This window comes from Phasianus colchicus, chromosome 23 (genome assembly GCF_987193195.1).
Source record: "Phasianus colchicus chromosome 23, bPhaCol1.hap1.1, whole genome shotgun sequence".
Taxonomy (NCBI): domain Eukaryota; kingdom Metazoa; phylum Chordata; class Aves; order Galliformes; family Phasianidae; genus Phasianus; species Phasianus colchicus.
The window spans coordinates 1,557,631-1,581,222 of record NC_143458.1 but is presented as its reverse complement, the minus strand read 5'-3'; the positions used below and the strand labels follow the sequence as shown (position 1 = coordinate 1,581,222).

Genomic DNA, 23,592 nt, shown 5'->3' with positions numbered 1-23,592 from the left:
AAACCGGGATGCAGACAGCCGTCCTAAAGGCCACAGCCACGCATTCCTGGCAGATGTTTGTTCTTCTTCCTCAGAGAAACAGCCCGGAGGTGGCTGTTCCACACTGCAAGCAAGGGTTGGCAATCCTACTGCACCTTGCAGAAAAGCTCTTCCAAAACAGCAGCCCTTGGCCAGGTGATGACCCTTTGAGGTCTACGATGCAAATCCCAGCCTGAACAAGAGCACCTCCACCACCCCTCAATGCCTTGCACCCCACTGCACTGCACAGCAGGACCTGTGGTGCAAGTGTGCAACAAGCACGGCTACCTTCAAAGATGCACCATAACGAAGAAACATCTGCCACAGGCAGGAAGGTTTGGAAAGGAGCTCGCTTGTACTGCTTATATCTTCTGGTGTCCTAAGTTCGTGGCCTGCTCTGAAAACAGCCCCATTGTGAGGCAGAACTGGGCTCCTTTCCTGTGACCTGTCCCTGCATTAAGTGCAACGAGCAAAGGGCACATTGGGACTTTGTGAGGTAACAAAAGCAGAGCTGGAGCGCATGCTGGGAAGCAAACTGCCCAAATCACTGCATCTGTGTGCACACCTCACGTGTGCACTGCCTCACCTGGGACAGAAAGGCAGCAAAGGAATGGGAGAGCAAGGCTGGCTGTCCCAGCACCTTGCACAGAAATCGTTATCCATCTGTATTGCCTTGCAGAAGGGATGCAAAAAGTCAGCAAGCGCTCCTCCGTGATTATAAATAACAGCCCCAGCACACAGCAGAGCTTTGGCTCTATATTTAAACCTTGGCTGAGGTCACTTCCTTTTCCCAGCAGCTCCCTCAACCCCCACTCCCGCTCGCTCTTATTTGCATGCCATCATGACTCAGGCACATTGGGGTTTAAGGTCAAAGGGGAAGCAGCCGTGCATCTGCCCTGCAGGAAATTCCACCCTGGGAAACCCTTCGCTTTCCCCTGCACTGATGGGGTGGGCAGTGAGGATCCGCTGCTGAGCAGCACAGGGTTTTACATGGGCTGGGGGCATTGCACAGGGGTTTCCCCTCCAAGCACCCTGCAAGGGCAGCTGCTCCACCTCCTCACCACGTCTCAGAAGCCTCCTCCACATCCTAAGTTGAAATTTCCCACTTCTCCCACGTCGGGGTTGCAGAAAGGCATGGCCTGTCCCGCAGAAGCAGCCCAAGGTCCCAGGGGTTGCTGTGCCCTTGTACAAACCCTCCCACAGTTCGCCAAGCTCTTGCAGAGACATAATTATCTAACCCTGACCCATGCTGCCAACTTACAGCAGAAACAGGCAGAAAGTGCCAGAAATCAGCCCATCTCACTAATTGCAGCCCTCTGGAAGGGCTGCAGGATGAATGTTTAACAGCAGCCAAACACAGACACCGCAAGGAGGGGCCAAGCAGCAACCTTTCCTTGTGGCTGCCCCCAGCCAGCCCCTCTTCTCCAACAGGAGAGAGATGCCTCATTGATTTATGGTGCATAGAGTTGGCAAGGGCTTCCAAAACTCCTCCAGCCCCTCACGTCTGAGGCTCACAGGAGGCACAAGTTCTGAGGTTTACAGTGCTCTCTGTGGCCAGAGCCCTGTTCTCTGCAGCCAGATAAAGCTCCTGAGCAGTTTCACTTACACTTGGTACAGTAACTGAGGGCATTAAGCACTCCCAGTTCAGCCCAGATGCTCAGCTCCAGTCATTCTGTCAATTATAAAACTCAGAATGCACCAACGAGAAGAGTGATGGTGTTGACGAAGAGTTGGGTACAAGTAAGGAGAAAGAGCACAGAGGTTATCTAGTGGGAGAACTGGAAACAACAGCACTCTTGGAACTGGGATAGCTGTTTACATTTTCATACAGGCAAATGGGATACAGGGTTTCCAGTAACACTGACTGGTAAGGCGATTCAGCAGCCTCTGAGCTAGCACAAAACAGGCTGTGGTCGACATATTTGAAGACTGACAGCCAGAAGATTCCCATGCACAGCCTTGGCATTCCAGCCAAATGTTTCTTCCTCTCCCTCATCCCACAGATTCAGGAGAGGAAATCTGGGACAAGGCAGGGATGCTTGAGGCAGCCCTAAAATCCCTCAGGGTCATCTTACAGGGGACTGACCAGCATCATGGACAGCAGGGATGGAGATGGCAGTTCTGTACAGCCTGTGCTGCAAACCAGCACGTGCTGCAGGTCCTTCAGCAGACAGGCAGCACAGACCCAGCCAACAAAAAGCAGCACAGAGATGTCCGGTCCTTTTCCAGCCATGGGTTACTCGTGCTCTCCTGACCACAGACAGTGCATCTCTGGCTGTCTGTGACCCCTGGACCTGAGCCTGCGTGCCGGCAGTGTGATTTGCTGGGGAGCAGCCCTGCCCACAGCCAGGGGTTGGGACGGAGTGATCTTTAAGGTCCCCTCCAACCTAAGCCCTTCTATGGTTGTATGATCACACTGGTAAGGCACGATTGCTCCTTCCAAGGCTGCGCATTTACAACAGGAATTAGAAGCAGGATCGGGAGCAGCTCTCTGGCCCATGATCACGTTACAGGACAGGAAGGAAGAAGGCACTTTGATCAGGCTGGAATCGCTTTACACAGCTTCCATGCTGATATCTCAGCCACTGGAATTAGCATCCCAACACCCCAAACATCCCATTCCTAAAGACACTTCCTGCTCCAGCATGTGTGCTGGGCCGGAGCAGCGCAGCTGCTGTGCCAGGGTGGATGCAGGATGCTTCCAAACCAAGGTCACAATGCCCAGAGGTAAGGAGGAGTACCTGAAGGGGCTGTAAGAAAGACAGGGACAGACTCTTCAGCAGCCTCTGTTTGATAGACAAGGGGAAATGGCTTCAGACTACAGGAGGGGAGGTTGAGGCTGGAGCTGAGGAAGAAGGTTTGGCACTGAGGGCGGTGAGGCACTGGCACAGGTTGCCCAGAGAGGCGGTGGTGCCCCGTCCCTGCAGACAGCCAAGGTCAGGCTGGAGGGGCTGTGAGCACTGCTGGAGCTGTGGGTGTCCCTGTGCACTGCAGGGAGGCACCAGGCGGCCTTCGAGCTCCCTTCCAACCCAAACCATTCTGTGATTCTATGAAACAGAGGCTCAGCACAGCTCTGGCTCCCCATTTACACCTTCTTGAGATCAGAGCCTCGCTTCCCCCAGCCATTGCTCCTGTGCACACTCACAGGTGCCGGGTGCCTTCCAACCCACCCCCTGTCCCTCCTGCTCCACACGTGCCCCACGGACTGATGCTGGCAGACAGAGGGTTAAAACTGCCCGGGGAGCTGCAGGAAGCCTCCTCCTTGCTGCTCAGAACAATGGGGCTGTTGTGGAGGCCGGGCAAGTGTGGGCAGCTCCCTGGGACTGGCAGTTACCAGCCCTGGTGCACCGCATGCTCTCCTCCTCCACAGGAGAAGCAGGTAGAAGGGGAGAGGTGGCTGCTGGTCTTTCCTGCAAGCCTTGGAGGAAAGCAGCCGGCCCAGACATCAGCATGGCACGCAGCTCCCCCAGTCTACCTGGGTGCAAAATGCACAGGCACACATTGTATCTGCAGCGAACAGAGCTGGAAAGGACGAAGTGAGGATGGAAAGGAAGACACCCATTGTAATATACAAGTACAGTGCATGTCGTAGGAACACCGAATGGCTTAGGTTGGAGGGGAGCTTAAAGATCATCTAGTTTCAACTACCCTGCCATGGGCAAGGTTGCATTTCTTAGGGTAGAGAACAGTCTAAATGTATTCTTTCTCTGTTCTTTCCAGCTCAGGAACTGTAAAACAATCCTGAGATGCCAGGAAGATGACAGGAGAACATGAACTTTTGGCTATCAGAACTTCTGGGAAACCTGAGAGCTCTGTGATTCTGTGATTCTCTTCAACTCAACTCACACATGAGCAGCGAAAAAAGAATCAAGTTCAGGGAGGGTCTGAACGGGTGAAGGGCAACAGCAGCGGTCTGGAATTGGGATGAATGAGCCCAGGGAGCTGGAGGTGATGCTGCAGATTTCAGCTCCCAGCACCTGCATTACTCTAAGCCTCGATGGGGGAAGGTGCAGCTCAGCAAAGACTCAAAATGCAGACAGGACTGAGCACAGTGTTCCACACATGCTGCTGTGTGTGATCCCTGCAGGACTGACTGCCAGCCCAGCACTGGAGCTTTACATTTCCCACCTGAGGGCATCATTTTCTTCCCAGCCTCCGCATCGCTCTCCCCTTACTGCTGCTGCTCATCTCAGCCAACCCCACTTGGAGCTGCACTATGCAAGTTAAACACAAGACTACTTCAGGTCCCAAACAGGAGGCTGGCTGCTCCAAAGGAAGGGCTACAGACAGATCTGTCAGCACAAACACAGCGTGCTCTTTACTTTGCAGCCAGCACTGTTCAGAACAGCCCACGGATTTTGGTGTGCTCTAAATATTCAAGCAAGAGAGCCCAAGACGAGAGCAGGTGAGTCTCATAGGGCAGGGTCTAATCTCTGCATCTGCACAGGGCAGCAGGCACGAAACAACACACTTGTTCTTTTCAACTAGGAAAAGGAAGGATCTGTGCAATCTCCGCAAGAAGAAAAAAATGTCACAGAACCTCAGAATGGTTGGTTGGAAGGGACCTGAAGGACCACCCAGCTGCAAGCCCTGCTGTGGGCCAGCAGCTGCAGGGATGCTGCGGGCGGCGGCCTCAGGCACTGCCAGCAGTGGGGCCGGACCTCATGGCCCAGGGAAAGCGCTGACCCCAGGCTTGAGAAAGTGCACCGGCAGGATTTCCAGACTGCCGCGACACGCAGCTCACAGGCAGGACAGCACACGCTCCGAGGTCACGGCCGCGTTCCCTTCAGCTGCTGTTCCTTTCAGCATGGCTCTGAAGACCACACAAGGGTTAAACCTGCCTATAAATATCTGTTCTCAGCAGGGCTGCTGCTCCGAACCCTCCAGCCATCTGTTCTAGCTTTCCCCCATCTAAGTCTCTAACATCTGAACCACGCTCAGAATTCTTCGGAGCGCTCCCAAAAATAGCCCAGCGCCGTGGCTGCGCCGTCGCCGTGGCTGTGAGCACAGCAGCGTGCGCGGGGCCGTGTGTGTCAGCACAGCCCCGGAGCTGAGCAGATAGGAACAAGTCTGTGTGTGACGGCAGGCAGGCCCGCACCGGCACCGAGCCGCCTGCATCCATGTCGGCGTGGGTGTGCCTGCCTGACCGCGGCGCGGTGGGAGCATGTTCACACCAGCACCAACCTGCGGCCGTGTGCGGCCCGCCCAGCCGCCAGCAGGGCAGGGACGGTGCGGGTTCTCTTCTTCAATGCTTGGCTCATGGAAGAGCGATTCAGCCAACCCCACCTCCGGGCACCAGAGCCTCGCTGCAAAAGCAAGTAAAGCCTGATCTCTGCTCGCATCCAGCTGGGGCTTGCAGGATTTCCCCACGAAGATCTGGGATGAGGTTCTAAGGGCAGGCACCTCTGAAACCCCGGTGACAAAATTTGTGGAGAGAGCTTTAAATTGCAGTTCTTCATGCGTGCTCTTCGTGGAGCTCCCCATCCCCATCAAGGCCAGGTGGGCAGCCTGAGCTGGTGGGGGGCAGCCCTGCCCATGGCCGGGGGTGGCACTGGGTGGGCTCTGAGCTCCCCCCCAAGCTAAGCTGTTCCAAGATTCTATGATTTTGCATGGGGATATGCTGGGAAACAGCCTCAGCAGGTAACGCCAACTCAGCTATACCGTATTTCTGATGGGTGGGGGGGAGAATTGATCGGGGTATTGATTTGATGCAGGAGTTGGTGCTTGTTTAAAAGTTTGCCCACAGGTCAGACCTTGTTACAAGCAGCTTTCCTGGTGATTAGGTTAGAAAGAAACTGTGCTAACAGCACAAACCAGGACAGTGTGGAACTGACAAGCCTTGCTTTCTACTCTCCAGTAAAAACAAAAGCAAACAGGTGAGCAGCTGGGGCCAAAACGGGGTTTTAGAAACCATCCCCAGGTTTCCTGCCAGCATCAGTTACGATCAAACTGCAAATGCACTGTCAGCATAGGACTGAGGAGTTTGGGGTTTGCATGGATTCAGGTCAAATAGGTATCTGCTAAGAACAGCTTCCAAAAGTGCAGCACACGAGTATCTCCTCCAGCAGCTCAGGTGGGCTCTGCATTTGGTGAGAAAGAAGTGTGGCTACATTGTGCTCCATGATTCCATCCCAGAGGCACTCACACATTGCTACAGAGCACTCCTCTGCCCACACCTCCTCACACACACAGGCACAAGCACTTAAGAGACGGGAAGAAGAGTGAGGAAAATTCTCTTTGTTTCAATGGAGCCCAGTAAACTGGAGCCCAGCCTCCTTCAGGAGGACTGATTTTGCCTTTTACATCTCCTAGCCCTTCTCAGTGAACCAGCTGCACCCCATCCTTGCCTTTGCGACCCTGGAAGCATGGCTTGCAGCTGAGTGCTGCTAGATGACTGAGGAAGCAGCAAACCAGTTCAGAGCAGTGCAGGTATCCTCAGATAACCGCATGCCTCACAGCAGCCAGGCAGCTGCTCACCCTCATGCAGCATTCTCACTGAAGCACACAGGAGCCGGAGCAGAGCCGAAGCATTTACTGGGATTTATGCATTTGGAAAGAATAAAAATCAACATACGAAGTCCTCGCTTCCCCCACGTGCTCAGCACAGCAATGCAACGTCCCCTGCTGCAGGGACACACGTTAACCCTCAGCACCAATGTTTCCTGCACCCTGCTCAGCTCTCCCTCGGGCACACAAGGTGCTCCTGTCCCCAAGCCTGAACCCAGCCCCACACTTAGGGCAGAAAATAAAAACCAGCTTCCACTGGGCCCAGCCCTGAGACAGAATGAGAGGTTTGTTGTCAATACATGAAACTGTCACTAAGTGCAGGAAAAAAAAATACGGGGGGGTGAGGGGGGTGAGGGAGGGGACAAAACCACATCTCTGCTCCTGGTGGCCAGCCAGCTGACTGACTCAGCCAGCTTGGTCGCCTGCCATAGAGATGTAAAAACAAAACCGAGCTCTCCGAGAGGGGAGAGAAGGGGATTCAGACGAACGCGTTCTTCTGATGCGTGATCCTACAGCAGCCTGGAGCGTATTTAAGAAAATGGCTCCTCTGTCACTTTGGCCAACAGCTCAGCACACAGCGAGGCGTAGCTCAGGACTTGTGCTGCCCGTGCCTGCAGCAGGTGCCAGCCGCCACCAGCACCATCCCCAGCTCAGGGCAGCTGCTGTCTGCAGGCACTTCCCCACCTCCGCCTGCTCCCTGCTGGAGGAATGTGCACAGGGCTGGGAGGAGCAGGGAAAAGGTTGTTTTGAAACACTAACTGCGATGTTATTTATCTGGATCCCACAGTGCCTGTGGCACAGCAGCCACTCGCAGCGAGCGCTCGCCGTTCCCGAAGCGCTGTGCAAACACTTGCACACTCCCCAGTCCCTTTGCAGAGCAGCACGCTGACACGCACAGCACGCGGCTCCGAGCCCCAGCACAACCGGATCGCCGTGAAACCCCGTGTGAACAAGCAGCACTTGGCACTTCACATCGCAGCAGGCATTACAAGCATGATCTGGCGAAGCCTCGTGAGCCTCCCACGCAGCCATCTCCCCTAGAAACTGGCTGGCCTCCCTGGAGACCAATCCCTGGTGTGAGTTACCTAAGGAGCCGATGGCACGTAGAGCTCAGACCCGGGCTCTTATCAAGGTGTCAACATCGAGGCTCCATGAGAGCCTTTGCACTTTGGCTCCTCAGCACGGAGACAACATCACTTCTTCACACCGGAATGTGGTCACCTGTGAGTCGCTCTGCACGAGGAATCACCTTCCTCGACCCACAGATCCACAGGGCAGCAGGTGCAGGGCTGCTCTGAGGGGCTGCAGGAGGCCAGCAGAGAGTGTGGGATCAGCAGGAATGGGGCAGGCAGATGAGAGCTGCCAAGGATGGGATCCCAGCACCGCCCCGCGCTGCGCCCTGTGCTGACCACCCGTCTGCTCCTTCAGCAGTGGTCCTGGTTTGAAATAGCAGAGAAAGAAGGAGACTGGGGGCTGGGGAGAGGAGTGACAGTAGAGGTTCACCGTGGAGCTAAAAGGGAGATTTAGTAACTGTCGGAAAAAATGGCTGCTTTATTGCAGGCAGCTTGTAAACCCTGGAGCCTGAAGGTCTGGGAGTAATTTCTCCCTCCCACGTGCTGGGCTCAGTTTGTACTGGGGGTCAGGGGTCAGTGCTTTTCCAAAGCATTCTGGGAAACACGCCAACTGGAGCAAGCTGCGAAACAGCGCTCCTGCAGCACGGAGCAGGCTGCCCGAGGAGCCGACCCAGCGACTGCAGCGCCTGCTTAACCCTTTGCAGGGCGACCGCTCCGCTGCCCCTGCCCTGCCGGGCCGCCATGTGGGCACTGGAGGAGAGGGGACACGGGGTGGTGGTCCTCCAGGGGTGCGCCTCCCAGCACGGCCCAGGTGCTGTGTCTGAGCCCTGCTGCAGGTTGGGTGCAGGGAGTCAGACTGAGCAGAGGGAGAACAAGCAGAACGAGAGCCTTGTGCCCGGGATGCAGCCTTAGCATCACCTGCTCTGTTTCAGAAGAGAGAATAACTGTCCAGATGCACCGTCTCTGAGCTTCCTTCAGCCCAGATGCTCACCTCACCCCACCACAGCACTGCTGAGCAGCAGCGGGCACCAAGGCAAAAGCACAGCACTGACCACATGCCAGGGCACCTCTAGAAGGCAGCTCTCCCACAGGCAGGGCAAAGGGAAGGATGCCCTCCCTCCCTCCCCATCCCTGGCACTGGGGCACAGCAATGCTTTCCTCCCGCAGCCGTGCCATGCCCTGCTGATGCTCTTCTCTCCCTCTTCGCACCCTGAAGGCCACACAGCTCGGCCTCCTGCCTGGCACAGCCGCGGCCAGCAGAACCCCGAGCAGAGCCCACCAGCAGCAGCCGCGTGGGAGCCACGCTGTGCACAGCACCGCTTCCTGCGAGCTGGCAGGGGGTGTGGCTGTGCCTCTGCACTCCTCCACCACAAAGACTGTCACACTGAAGATGATCCATCTCCCTCCAAACAAAGACTTGTGCCTTCTTGTCTAAATCCCTTTGAATTGCTCTCGCAGCTTTCCACGCGGGTACAAAATGGCAACATTTCCCCACGGGCTCTGTTTATCCCGTCTTCCCAAGCTGCCGTTCTCACGTCCCACCTGCAGTCCCTCCAGCTCCTGCTTCCTGACCTGCCTTTACACTCAGAGCTACCGAACCCTCTTTCATCCTCCCCCTCCTCTCACTCCTCCCCAGCCCACACACCCCAGCCCTCCTTCTGGGCTCTCCCTGCAATCACAGCCCAGCGCTGCCTTCGCGCTCACAGCCACCGCTTCACCACCTTCAGGAAAGGGAGCCTGCCGTGCCCCCTTCCATCAATCCATCCGTTCCTTCACCCCCGGCTCCTTCACCCCCATCTCCACGGACACCCGATGCCAGAAGCTCCTCACAGGGATGTGGGAGCCAGGGGAGCAGCTGGCTGCGGGATGAGGATGTCCTCGCAGGCTCTCTCCATCCTTTATTGTACCAAACACATCTCCTCACACTGCAATCACTGAACCACCAAAACGCTGCTTTGCTGGGTCTATGACCAAATCCTCCGACTACTCGGCCGCAGCAGAAAGAAACACATTTCCCTTCTTCCAGAAGGGCCCAGAGGAGTACCTGGAACAGCAAACTTTGCCCTTTGCAGCTGCACAGGACGGAGCGAGGCAGACATCAGACCAAAGCATCCTCTCCTGGCACCGGGGCTGCAGCTCCCAGCTGACCTGGCTGCAGCACCTCCAGCCAAATGGCTCCGAGCTCTCTGCCCACACTCGGTGCATGTCTCTGGCCCCAGCCGCAAGCTGGAGCCCTGCCAAGCAGAGGGCTGCCTGCCTGAATCACGAGCCAGAGCAGGGTAAGCATCGCATTTAAGCCTTTTCCCTCCGTCAGGCACCCTGTTTTGTTTTTTTTCTTTTCTTTTCTTTTTTTTTTTTTTCCAGCTACGGTCTTGTGAGACGGAAGGCTGCTTGGAGCTGAGCCAGCACCAGGGAAACCACCATTTCAAGGTCCTGTGAAGGAGCCTGTAAGAGCAGAAGGGAGCTTTGGCTAGGCGTGGGGGGGCTGGGGGGGGAAATGATGCACAGAGCAGGCTGTTCGCTGGAAGCTGCTGCTGCTTGCCAGGAGGCGGTGGGGGGAGGAGGCAGCAGATGTCCGCAGACAGCATTTGCTGAGAGCCTGCAGCACTCCAGCCCAGGGAGGGGAGGAAGGCGGCGGCTGGTGCCACTGCTGCTGCATTGTAATTGAACAGGACAAACATGACAGAGTCTGCTGAGAAAGCTTACGCTGCCTTTCCCTCCAATAACTGCGAGCTTAAGAGATGGGAAGCGGGAGTCCTGGGACAGTGACTTGGGGTCAGGATGGTGCTGCAGGGAATGCTGCGTGGCCCTTCCCCAAGCTGCACACCCCTCTGCAGCCGAGCGCAGCCGCCGGGGCTGTGTCTGCCTGCAGGAACCACTGGGAAGGTCCTGCTGCAGCCACGAGTTCTCCCTCCTCCTGGCACACACAGCAGAGTGCAGGAAGGAGAGGCAGTAAGCATCCAAGGATGCACAGCAGGAAGCAGAACGCAGGGCTCAGCCCACCAGCCTCCCCCTTCGAGCACCAGCTCTCCCAGCACCCAGGTGCCCTGGCTCGCAGCTGCTTCCCCTCAGCAGCAGCTGGCAGGGAGTGCTCAGGTTTGCAACAGCCCCGTGCAGAGCGAGGCTCTGTGTTTCCCCTTCATTGTAAAAGTGGATGATGAAGAACACAACCGCCGCTGCTGTGGCAGGCAGCCAGCAAGCCCAGACCCAGCAGCACTGCTCTGTGCAGGCGTGAGGTGTCAGCTGGGCTCTCGGACGGCCCACGTGGCTCCAGTTTCCTGTCTCTGGGCAGAGGAGGTTTGCTTCCTCCCCGCAATAAATGAGGCCGATCAGAGGAGCTCTGCCACCAGCCACGCAGTAATGTGGGCTGCCTGGAGCCAGGCTTCTCCCATAGGTTTTGTTCTGCATCCAGGATGCTCTGCAGAGACGGTGGTGGGAGCTGCACCTCAGCAACTGTGTCCTGTGCCACCAGCACATGGAGGGCAGCAGGAACCAAGCACACCATGCTCCTACCTGCCCAAAAAGGCCCTGGGACACCCAGAAACATCAGCCATCACCCATTTGGATGGAAAGGAACTGATTTAAGCCAGAGGGGCCTTTGGCTCATTAAGCAAAACCACCCTAGGGCTTGTTGTTCAGATCAATTCGAGCAGCTCCTGGTTCCCTCCCACAGCATACTGAGACACAGTCTGGCACTTGGGTCCACTTGAGTCCTCTTAAAATAAAAATTAATTGATATGCAAATAAGATGAGGCATTAGATTAGTCTACTGGCCGAGGGCAATGCACAGCTTCCCCACCATTCCAAGCTACAATCCCAGCATTGCTGCATCCTTCCCATGCCTGGAGTCAACCCTCAACAGCAGTTCTCAAGAGCAGGGGGTCCCAACAACGTATGCCACGTGCACAAGGGAGCCTGGGTGGCACAACATCCTAGGATGGCTGAAATCATTTGGATTAAATAGCATAATAAACTAAACGAGAAACATTTGCCACTGGCTCCTGAGCCTCTCTTCATACTTCAAAATCACTCTGTGGGGTTGGGAACAGTTGCTTCAAGTCCTGACCGTGCAAATGATTGGGCAAGCACCTGCAAAATCAGAATGCTTTGCTGAAGTTCTGGATCGAGGCAAAGTAACTCCTTTATAACCAACAAAATGTTTAGATCTGATGAAAAAAATGCCTAGTGGAAGCATGGCAAACAAGACATGTCTGAAAGATATCACAGAGTCTGTCACCTTGTAGGAGGCACCACAACAGCTGATCCAGCACGATGTTTTGTTCTCACAGCAGTCTCACCCAGTAAGTTGCTTAATGGTGTCTAGAGTTGCCCTGGGTGTTTCAGAGCCAGGCTGACTGAAGGACTGCAGCAAATGTCACTCCCATTTTTTGAGAAAGGGAGAAAGGAAGACCTGGGAACTGCAGGCTGGGGAGCCTCACCTCTGTGCCTGGGGAGATCATGGAGCAGATTCTTCTGGGAAAGATGTTAAGGCACATTGAGATGAGGGGGTGATCCAAGACAGCCAGCACGGCTTCACCAACAGTAGAGCGTGCCTGATCTGTATGGAGTGATGGCACTGGTGGGGCAAAGGAAGGACAACTGATGTCATCTACCTGGAGTTGTGCCTTTGCACAGTCCTGCACCACATCCTTATCTCCAAATTGCAGAGATGGATTTGAAGGCTGGACCATTTGGTGGATAAGGAATTGGTTGGATGGTCGCAGCCAGAGGGCTGTTGTCCATGGCTCCGTGTCCAGGTGGAGGCCGGTGATGAGTGGTGTCCCCCAGGGGTCCATCTTGGGACCGGTGCTCTTCAGCATCTCTATCAGTGACAGATGATAGGATGCAGTGCAGCCTCAGCAGTTTGCTGATGGCACCGAGCTGAGTGGTGCAGTGGACACAGCAGCAGGAAGGGACGCCATCCAAGGGAGCTGGACGGGCTCAGAAAGGGGGCACATGAGAACCTGATGAGGTTTAACAAGGCCAGGTGCTGCTGTTGGGTCGGGGCAGTGCCAGACATGAGCCCAGACTGGAGAAGAACTCGCTGAGAGCAGCCCTGCGGAGAAGGACTTGGGGTCCTGCTGGACATGAGGCAGCAGTGTGCGCCTGCAGCCCGGAAGGCCGACAGTCCCCTGGGCTGCAGCAACAGAGGGGTGGCAGCAGGGAGAGGAGAGGGAGGGGGTTGTGCCCCTCTGCTCTGCCCCTGGAAGGCCCCACCTGCAGTGCTGTGCCCAGGACAGGAGGGATGCGGAGCTGCTGGAGCGGGTCCAGAGGAGGGCACAAGGATGTCAGAGGGCTGGAGCACCTCTGTGTGAAGACAGGCTGAGGGAGCTGGGCTCAATGATGATTCTAAGACTAGATGCACAGCTGAAGACCTTTGCCTGTGTATGCAGTGTTGGAAGTGGAAATTTCTCTGAGTTGAAGCTCAGAGGTCCCTAAGCATCGCCAAAGGCCACAACCCTCAGCAACCTCCAGCACCTTGAAGGGCAGCAGTGCCCCAGCCATGCCTGAAAAGTAAAAGCAGACACACTTTAAGAGAAGACCCAGTGCCTCACTCTGCAAGAAAATCAACAGGAGAGCTATGAATATACCTCTGAGCAGCAAAGCAAGGGAGCTTGGCCTCTATTGTCACATACAATCTCCACTTCTGCCCGTAAGCCCTGAGAAACGAAGCAGGACTTATCACTCATTTTCCAGGTGGAGGAGGGGATGCAGCCCCAGGGAGGTGCTTTCTCCTGCCCAATGCAGCAGAAAGCAGGCGATGGGAGGAGTGACAAAGAAAAGGGAGAGGAGTGCACGGTTCTGGTGCCCGCATCCCACTCTTAGGGCTGCCAGGCCTGCGCAGGCTGCCAAATCAAATAGCAATCCAGAGCTACCCTCCTGACAGACAGAGCAGGACAAGCCCTCAAAGCAGGGCTGGCGCTGGGCTCCTTCTACCCAGGGCAATCACTGCCCACATCTGATGCTCATTGACTATGACTGGCAGCAGCTGATGCCTACGGATCACACAGAAATCTCAGTCCCTCCCACTGGAGAAGTTCTCCGGCTCCCCAGGCAAGCTGCAATTTCACGTTTTCCAACCAACACTCCCAGCTCTGTCTGTAAAGATGGATGTCTTTGACCATTAGGGACACTGAAGCAGCATTCAGATCAGAGCACACACTGAGGAGGCAGGCTAAGAAGCAATCCCGTGGCTGAGAGGAGGGCGAGCCCCTGCCCCACCAACACAGAACCACACAAAATGCTTTGGCCAAGGGCCACAGATAGATTCCAGATCAGAGGATTCACAATGACCCTATGCTTTGGCCACAAGGTTCCGCTGATCTTAAGAGACAGGTTATGATGGGGGTGGGCAAAGTCACACTGTGTGCTGTGCCCCAGTTTCTCCTACTGTAATGCAGTTCCTCAGCCAAAGGGGGTGAATTCAGCAGGGCTGCCCCTTGCAGATTACAGGAGCTAGCAGCACCTTCATTCCTGCTTCCTTGTTCCTCCAGGTCCTGCTCAGATGTTGCCATGCTGCTGCCCTTCCTGCAAAGCCTCGTGCACTGACGTGCAGCACATCCCTGTGCAGGAGGAGCCTCTGCCTGCTCCCACAGTAGAAACAGACAGTGACATTCAGAAAAATACAATTAGCAAATATTAAACGGCCGGTAACTACGCTGGCAGCTGGGAGGAAAGATGTAGCCCAGCACTTCCTTGCAGATGGAGTACTGATAGATACTGGCATACCAGCTCAGATGCATTGGCCCTCCCAGGTGCCTCAGATCTGGTCCCCACACACTCTCCACCAGCAGAATCCTTTAACCAGAGCCGGAAGGGCAGAAATTGGCACTCAGTGCCAGGTTCTGCTGTTGAGCCTGGGGATGGGGACAGTGCTGGGAGCAGGCAGCCGGCAGCAGGGTAAGGAGAGGCTCGGTGCTGCAGAGAGCTGGCCTCCATCCATCACCATTCACGCATGCCACCTCTTTGCCACCTCCCCGTGCTCGCAGTGCAGCCGGCAGGTCTCACCCCACGCTGTGCACAGCCAAGGAAGGACCACACCAGTCTCACACCCATCACTAGAAAGCATGCGGCAGGGAGGGGGAGCACCCAGCACAGTATTCCAAATCGTTCCTGTCTTCTCTTCCAAGCCCATCTCGGTCCTCATTCAACTGGGACCCCCTCATAAAAATAAGAAGAGACAGGCCTTTCCTGGCATTTCCTTTTTCTGAAAAGGCTGTAAAATTTTCCAAGCATAGCCAGAGCCAGAGCAAAGTTTGTCAGGAGCTCAGCTCATTAGGCGGCTGCTCAAGGAGCCCCGCGGGAGGCGCAGGCTGCATAATTCAAAACAGCTTGGACCCTGGAAAAGAAAATAGAAACCAGGCACCGAGGACGAGGGGGCAGCGCTCAGCTCTGAGCGTAACCCCGTCTGCAGGGCCCGCGAGGAGCCCCGGCCCCACAGAGGTGCTGCGGCAGCCCGAGCAGAGCTGGCACCAAGCAGAGGAAATTCCAAGCCTGTTGCTTCTGGCAGCCGCACCAGGCCCTGGCTAGGACCTCGGCAACCTGGAAACCAGCTACTCAGCAATTTTCTTGCCATCCAAAGGGCTTGTTCTGAACCACAGTTTCACTTTCCCCCCCCCCGCCTTCTCCCCGCATCGCAGCCCAAGAGGCAGAGAACATCACAGGCGAAAATTGTTTGCTCTAAAAGCAGTCGGGACCAGAGCCCCCAAACTGCTCAGCTCCCGGACTGCAGTCTGGAGCTGCTGCCGTTCCCCCACTTGCATCTGGAGGCGGGGAGAGCAGAGGAAACTTGCCTGGACCAGCCCTAGGTCTCCCCAGTTCCTTTTGCTCCTTGCCAGGGAAAAGTTCAATCGAGGCTGCACAGACACAGGACACAAGCAGCTTTCAGCCCAGCCTGACTGCTGCGCTCGAGGCCCGGCTGTGGCCGGAGCAGCTTCGTTCAGGCCCCGTCTGGCCCAATCTCCCATTGCAACCCAGTGCTGGAACACATCCTACCGAGGAAGTGGTGAAAGCTCCAGTGCTGGAGGGGTTTCCACAGCCCCGGCCAGCTTGCTGTGGAGAACAGTCGCCCAGAGACTCATCCCTTGTTGTTAAGTCAATGCCCTTCGGAGCCTCCCAGCCAACCCCTCACTGTCCTGTGCCCACAAGCTGCCAGGGCTGCGGGAAACCTACAGCACGGCTTCCTGGGACCCCTGCAAACATGCTTTGTGAGCAAGCACCCTCCTCTACCTGCAGCCTCACCGTGACTCTTCGAGGAAGCCCAGAGCCCAGCACTGCAGGCACACAACACAACGCAGCCATCCCTTCCCTGCTGTGACACTGCTGAAGGTGTATGAGAACACTGATACACAGCTACCCAACTTCTTTCCTAAAGAAGACTATATTTTGTTAGAAAGACTGAAATTAGGAACAGCTTGCCCAGAGAGGCGGTGGTGCCCCGTCCCTGCAGACAGCCAAGGTCAGGCTGGAGGGGCTGTGAGCACTGCTGGAGCTGCGGGTGTCCCTGTGCACTGCAGGGAGGCACCAGGCGGCCTTCGAGCTCCCTTCCAACTCCAAGGATTCTGTGATTCAAATAGAGTCCCTTTCTGCAGAACTGGGCAGCTGATACACGCCTGCTGAGCCAGAGCCCTGCGTTCCCATGCACAGAGCAGGGGCAGCAGCAGGGTGAACTCACCGCCTGCAGTCCTCCTCCTCTGCTGCTCATTTCTGTCCTCACCAGAGAGCCCTGACTCCTGAGTCACAACAGCCATTTCCCTGTCCATTCTACCAGAGCCACAGCGGTCCCTTCATGGAGCACAGCTCTCCCTGCACAACTGGGCACCAGGCACCAACCAGCCTGCAGCTCCAACCACACCAACCGCAGCTTTCTGAACTACAGCTGGGCGCATCCTTGAGATCCCAGATGCTCAGGGACTGGAAAATTCATGAATGCAGCAAGTGCTGAGGATGCTTCACAAGAAAAACTATTTTGCCAACTTCTGGAACAGCCTGCTTACACCTGGGCTCAAACAGGAGGCTGAGACCCAACACAGCAGCTACAGAGGAGCTGAACGATGAGCAAGAATCAGGATTCCTGGCTTCCATCCCCAGCTCTGCCCCATATTCACTTCCTGCCTTCAGTTAAGTCACTTCCTTTCACTTTTCCTCCTCACTCGGAGGTAAAATAACCAAGTCCCTGCTTCTGCAGCTCCTCCAGCCTGTGATGGTGCAAAACTCTGCTACGCCGGAGGCCGAGCGGCACAGGGCGCAGAGCCGCACAGCGCCCCGCCGCAGCCTGGCATTTCCTGTGCTTACGTTTCAAGGGGCTCAGAGTCTGTAAACAGCCAACGTGGTGGAGCATCTCTCACACAAACCATATCCTGGCGCGGCGCAGCCCTCCTGCTCCTGGCAGATCGCGGCCCGTGGCCTCCCACGCACTGGGGCAGAGGGAAGACCAGTAGGCACAGCAGGAACAAGGAGCACTCTGTGGTTTCTCTCGGTATTTCAGGCCATCTCTCGCACAGGAGGAGCTCTGCTTCGCTTTCCAAGTCTCTCCCTCTCTGGCACGGAGCACAAACCTGGCTCCTGGCCCAGGTCTTGGCTCCGGCGCAGCTCCTCACCAAACAGGGTGCCGCCCCACCTCTGGGAACAGCGCGCAGCCTTACAGCCATGCTGAGGATATCTTGCTCCCGCCATTCCTTAGCTGGGATTCAAGGTCTCGTGTGCCAAACTGGAAAGAAAAGACAAACCAACCAACCTAACTCCTGCTCTCAGAGGAGCAAAGCCCGCAGCCGAGCAGCTCCAGGATTCCTGGAGGTAACAGAGACCCAGCAGATGGGGACGGAGCAATCCCAGCCTTTGGCTGGAGCAGAACAGGGCACATACTGAAAGGTGAAGTCTGCAGCTTCTGCACCACGGTCCTGAAGGATGAAAGTCTGCAAAGCACGCGGAGAGCAGCTGTTGATCAATCTTTGAGCAGAACGCTGGAAAAACAGACTCACAACTTGAAAGGTAAAGTGTGGGGCTGTCTGTTCCCCTCAGGAAATCGGATGCTGGAAGGGCAGAGAGCATCGTGGTCCCCAGCGCAGGCAGAGCCAGCGTGTGCAGCTCCAGCGTGTACACAAGTTCACAAGCAGGAAAAACCTGGGAATGCTTCTTCTGCCATTCTCACTCCCTCACCCCAATCTCAGAACCGATGGAAATGCAGAACTGAGAAGCGAAGGAGCTGCAATGCTTCCCAGCCTCTCTGCTCCAAGGCGTGCATTTTGCCCTCTCTTCATCACCACACAAACTCCTGGGGCAGCTGTAATCTCATGGAGACCAACAAACCACATCAAGCCAGCAGCAAAGCTCCAGCACCCCCTAAAAACAATGAACCATGCTTGAGATCCACAGAGTGCCTGTTTGTCAGACAGCTTCATGCTGGGAGGAATGAAACAGAGCCCGGCAGAGCTGAGGTCGGACTTATATTAGGGCTTGATTCATGCTAGCAATCCTCCTGCAGCTTGAACAACACTGCCAAAGCACCCTTCTATCTGTACATCACATCTCTGTAGTATCTCTGTCCACCCATACATCCACATATCTTAAAGCACCACATTTTCTGTTGAAGTGAACAGACAAAGTTAAGCCATAAAGAGCACTACAACAACAGCCAAGAGCCACCTGTAGGGATGCAGCTGGTGCACCCAGGTGCTCCTTTCTGCACCTCCTCCCAAAGCAAGCACTGCGGGGAGGGAGAGCACCCAAAGCATCTCAGCAGGATGGAACAGCAAAGAGAAGGAAAACCAGAGTCTTCTCCCCCCAAACCAGCAACATTTCCTTCTAGCTGTGTTGAAGAGCCAAGCTGCACATGGACCACACAGGTTCCAATCACGCACCAGCAAGGTGCACAGCTCCATGGACCTGAGTTCTACCAGAGCTGTGCAGTGGTTTCATTCCAGAGGCAGCTCCTATGGAGCAGGAGCTCACACGTCCAGCTGCACCACAGCACTGCACACTGTCCCATCACACAGCAGCACCACAGCAGCCAGCGGGTATCAAAGGCAGGGCTCAGGGTGGCAGGGAAGCACTGGTCACACTGTTTGCACAGCTGAAATGACAAAATGCACGTCAAAACAACAACACAACAACAACAAAAAGGCTCTACAGCATTTAGGGCGTGAGGAGTCTGCAAAGAAAGAAATCACGGAGAAGGAGAACCACAGAGCAACGTGGACGTGGGTGATCTTTGTGTCGGTACCACCCCGGGCGTGTTACACACCCATGTGTGCCACAGCCGGCCTTATCACAGGCACTGCCACGCTGCTCAGCACCGACACTCCTCACAACACGACCTTGTGCAAATCACTTCCTCTGTGACTCAGTTTTCTGTGTGAAAGCAGCAGAGCAGCGTGTGCACCTCTCAGCAGGGAGCTGGCGGGCGGGAGGAGCCGCAGAGCCGCGCTCGGATGGGGAGCAGAGCCGAACCCCAAGGTGTGCAGCCGTCACCCCGTGCGGGCAGCAGCCCTTCTGCTTGTGCAGGACGCAGCCAGGTGACAGCACAGCCCTGTGCTCTGACAGCGCTGCCCCCGAGGCTCGCAGACGTTGCACACAACAACACAACAGCGTGCCCCGTCATGCAGCATTACTTATGTGTTCAGATATGCATCCTTCTCACATTTCTACTCCAGCAAGTGGTTGCTAGCAGCGCAGGGCCGGGACAAGTTCACCACCTGCTGAAGACATGTCCCTAACACGGCACTGCCAAGGTTTTGTTGCATCGATTCGTTCTTTCTCGGGAAAGAGCAGCAGCACGGCCAGAGAAAGGGCAGAGCTGTGCCCTGACACCTCCTGCGGGCTCAGCCTTCCGGGAGCGCTTCTTTCAACCCCACGTGAAACGCAGTGACACCAAACGCAGGAATCCCCATTCCGGTCCTCCCCGGGGCTTTAACAACGCCGGACATTTGGAGCAGCCCGGGGAAAATCGGGCGAACCGCGAATAAGAACTTCCTCACACCTGGAGCCCGGCTCAGGCCGCCTGCTCCCCGTGCAGCTGCCAGCAACAACGCGACGGACGGCGAGGACGCGAGGAAAGCAGTCTCTAAAACGTAAAAGCGAAGTCGGAAGGGCCACGCAGAGGCGGGCGATGCCCTGGACGTGCCCAGAGCGCGCTGACAGCGAACAACGCGCACGGCCGGGCGGGAGCGGGGCTGAGCGCCGGGAGGGGACGGAGCGGTGCGGGACCACCACCTGCTGCAGCCCGCCGGGCCGTCGGCGGCAACTTCCACCGCGGCAGCACCGCGGCAGCGCGGCTCCTCGGGGCGGCGCGGCTCGTCGCCGCCCGGCGCTCCGCCGTTCCCGCAGCGCGGCTCGGCCCGCGGGTCCCGTCCCGCCCCGGCGCCGCTGACAGCCGCGGTGCCGTCTGCCTCCCGCGGCGGAACAATGGGGCGCTGCCGGCGCGGCCGCGGAGCGCTGGGCTCGGCCGGGCTCGGCTCGCTCACTCACCTCGGCGGCGGCGCGGCTCAGGGCAGGCCGGGCGAGCTCCCCGCGGCGGCGAGGCGCTGCTCCGCGGGCTGCTCAGCGCGGGCCGGCGGCGCGGGGCCGGCCCCGCAGGCCGGGCTCATGGCGCGGAGCGGGCCGTGCCACCGCCGTTCGCCGCGGGGCCGGGCCGCGGGCGGGCGGCGCTCCGAGCCCGGCGCCCCGCCGCCCCGCTCCTTTCGCTTTCGCCGCCGGCGGCTCCAGCCCGCGCCCGCCGGCGGAGCTCGGCGTCCGGCCGCGGCGAGCACCAACTTCCCTCCCGGCCGCGAGTTGCGGGCGCTCTCCCCGCCGGGCGGGCGGCTCCGGTGCCGGCGGCCGCGGCAGCCCGGGGGCGGGCGGGGGCGCCGTGGCGAGGGGCGAAGCGCTGCGTGCCGAGTGCTCCTTTCTCCGCCGGAGCCTGAATAATCATTTGGAGAAACAGGATCATTCACTTTCCTCCGTGCAAGGAGCCAAGCGCTGCCCTGTCAAAATAAAAGCCCCGCTCGCTCCGGCGCTGATTAACTGCTTCCTAATCTCGGGCTTTCCGCCGGCCTCCCAGCGGCCTGCCGGGGACGCGCACCTTGCGAGGGCGGCGCTGGAGGCGCACGGCCGCCGGGACGGGGCGCGCAGCCCGACCGCCTCCCCGCGCACCGCCGCCCGGCTCGGAACGGGGAGCGCCGGCCCCGCGGCCCCTGGGAGCCCGGGCGGGTCTGCGAGCCGCGGGCCTCGGCTCTGCGATTACTGCGAGGAAGGAGACGCCGTCGCCTGGCGAGGGACGCGGACAAAATGGCCTCATTTCTGCCAGCAGCCTGCAACGGAGAAACCCTGCAGCACCAAAAATAAAACGGGCTGCAGGACGGCGGTTCTGCCCGTCGCACCCTGCGGCGGGCGAGGCAGCTCCCCGGGCGGAGCGGCTGCTGAGTGCAAAGCGGCGGAGGGGGAACCTCGCGGAACGTCGGGGCTCGTCCTCGCAGAGCGCGGTGCGAACTCGCAGGGCGCGTCCGGACGGAGCCGGGCACCCGGTGGAGCTGGGCCGGGCACCCGGTGGAGCTGGGCCGGGCACGGCCACACAGCGCGCGGAGCAGCGAGGAAGCGCCCGCCGCTGAGGCACGGGAAGATTTCCGACCCGACGGCGAGGAAAGGCAGCGCCGGGCGCGCGGTGCTCGGTCTGAAGCCGCCTGCAGCAGAGGTGGCTGCCTGCCTGCGAGCGGCTGCACAGATGTACGTCCGCCTGTGCAACATTACACGCCCGGTTATCTCGCACAAATGCGATGGTCTGCGGTTCTGTGCTGCCTGCAAGGGGCAACGTCACCCGTGGGATACACACGGCCCAGGCTTCCCCCCGACAGCGCCCGGCCCTGTCTCAGTGCTGTCACCCGGGCCTGGTTCGTCGCCCCGCTCCCATCCCCCGGTGAGCTTCAGATGAAGCCCCGCAGCCTCCTTGGCACGGCAGTTCAGCTTCCCTGGGAGCGTCCCCGAGGGCCGCGTCACCTTCGTGCCTGCAGTGCCCGGATCGCCCAGGGGTGGGCTGGCGGCACGGACCGCTCGGCAGCATCTTAAAGCGTTGCAGAGCTAGAAGGGACCCAGGGACAAGCAATGCATCGCAGCTGTCGGGAAGCAGCGGCCCTAACTGACAAGATACACCTCTCTCCCTCCTGCCCGGCGTGACCGCAAGTCAGCGGCCGGAGACAGAGCCTCGGTTACCGACTTAGCTCGGGGCGAGGAATGACACAGCAAGAAAGCGACCGCGGCATCCAGAGAGGACCCCCAGCAAGGAGCCCCGGCACGGAGCTCCCGGATCGGGCGCAGCGCCGTCCCGCACCCCAGCACCGCGCTGCCCGCACCGGGGCGGCCCCGCGGGAACCGCAGCGCGGGGGGCGGTCGGGGACGCGGCGGCAGCGCCCCCTGGCGGCGAGCGGCGGCGGAGGACCCCCGCGGGGGACGCGCAGCGCGGCCGCCCCCACCGCGCCCCGTCCTCAGCCCGAGCGGTGGTGCGAGCAAACGCGAGCCACGTGAGCGCCTAACGCACAGCGCGGCAAAGCGAACTTTGGCTGCCGCAGCCGAGTGACAGCCGAGGAACGAAAGGCAGGCGAGAGCTCGCTGCTCCTAAAGTGAAAAACAGAAAGGATCGGTAATTCCCCTTCGAAGGCGTTTTCCCCCAGGCACATCCAAAGCAATGCCTGGGGAAAACGTCTGAGGCTGGAGCAGACGAAAGGGACGACGTACAGATGTGCCTTTGCTCACCCAGGCTTCTCTCAGCACCCAGTCTCGGTGGGCAGGCTGGGCAGTGGGCACAGTGTGACCTGAGAAGGCTGAGGGCTGCTTCTCTCCATCTCAGCCCAACGCAGAGAGGACAGAGGATCTGGGGAGCCACCTGCTCGCCACCTCTCCCTCTCTCCCCTTCCCCTTTGCTCCCAGGCTTCTGACATCACAGCCCCTCGCATCTCTGCACGCACAAAAGTGGCTGAGTGAGACTGGGAAGGGGCAGTGGGAGGCCCGGCCCTGTGGGCTCTGTGCTCTGCTCTGCTTTTAATTAGCATCCCCAGTCTCCCCTTCCCTTCTCTCTCATTACACCCACACCAGCAGAGACAGGAGGGGAAGGAACTGTTCCAGGTTACAACCTGTGCTGGGCATTTCCAACAAGTACGCCAGTCCTTCCTTCTGCTGTCACATTCATTCTTCCAATGGCAGCAGCCGTCGTCTCCTTGGCTGTCCCAGACGACGAGCCCTGCTCAAAGGGAAAGTTACAACAAGAAAAACACACACCTAGGAAGCCCAGAGTCTCCTTTCCAAACTAGTGCTCCCTGGGCCAAAGACCAAGAGCACACGCTGTCGAGGTCACAGTTTGGCTCAGATCAGTCCATGCAAAGAGGTGGCTGTTTTCTTAAGGAGCTTGAGCAGGTCCCTGCTGAGGTGCTGTTCAGTAACTTGCTTAGGCAAAAAGCATGAGAGTGGAAAGCAGTAGCCAGGAGAAGAGGGAGCTAAAGGTGGAGCACAGGAGACACCAGGCTGCAGGGCCACAGCCTTGTCCTGTCACATTTTTGCTGATGAGAACATTTGGAATCCAGGTCCCAATACCCTGGAATGTGTTCATTACTATTGCCTCTCTAGAACACCATCCCCAAGCTCAGACCTCCATAAGACCCCTGTGGGCAAGGCTCTCGTTACACTTATGAATATGATTAATTAGGTCCAATTAACTACACTGGAATTAACAATGTGATTCACAGTTAGCTGGAGCTCTTTGTGAAAGGTTTCCCTGGTGGCTCATTCCAGTCCCCGACCAACCCCTCACTGAGGCCCAGGGGATGGAAGAGCACACATCACCTGGGATGAAGGAAACGGGCCTGGGCAGGGAGAGCAGGGAGATCATGGCAGCTCCAGCACTAATCTGCAGACCTGGCATGTGGAGGCTTGGACTCATCCTGATCCCCAGGAGAGGAGAAGGAAGAGGTGACATTTCAGCCGCAGAGGTAATCCAGCCTAAAAACATCTCCCTTCTCCTGATGCTGCCCTC

At 57.8% G+C, this 23,592-nt stretch overlaps 1 protein-coding gene across 2 annotated transcripts in view; it reads right to left on the bottom strand.

Annotated features, from left to right (window-relative positions):
• BCL9L (BCL9 like) overlaps positions 1 to 20,162 on the bottom strand; it is a 42,083-nt gene extending 21,921 nt beyond the window's left edge. Inside the window, exon 1 of one of the 2 annotated variants that reach the window (XM_031599946.2) lies at positions 20,064 to 20,162. Coding sequence is in view for 1 of the 2 variants with exons in the window: in XM_090123538.1 (XP_089979664.1) it covers positions 307 to 336 (30 nt within the window). In the remaining variant the exon portion in view is untranslated. Of the gene's footprint in view, positions 1 to 306; positions 10,292 to 20,063 lie in introns of those variants that run through there. The other variant, XM_090123538.1, reaches the window with a different exon arrangement.
• Positions 20,163 to 23,592: the final 3,430 nt, after the last annotated feature.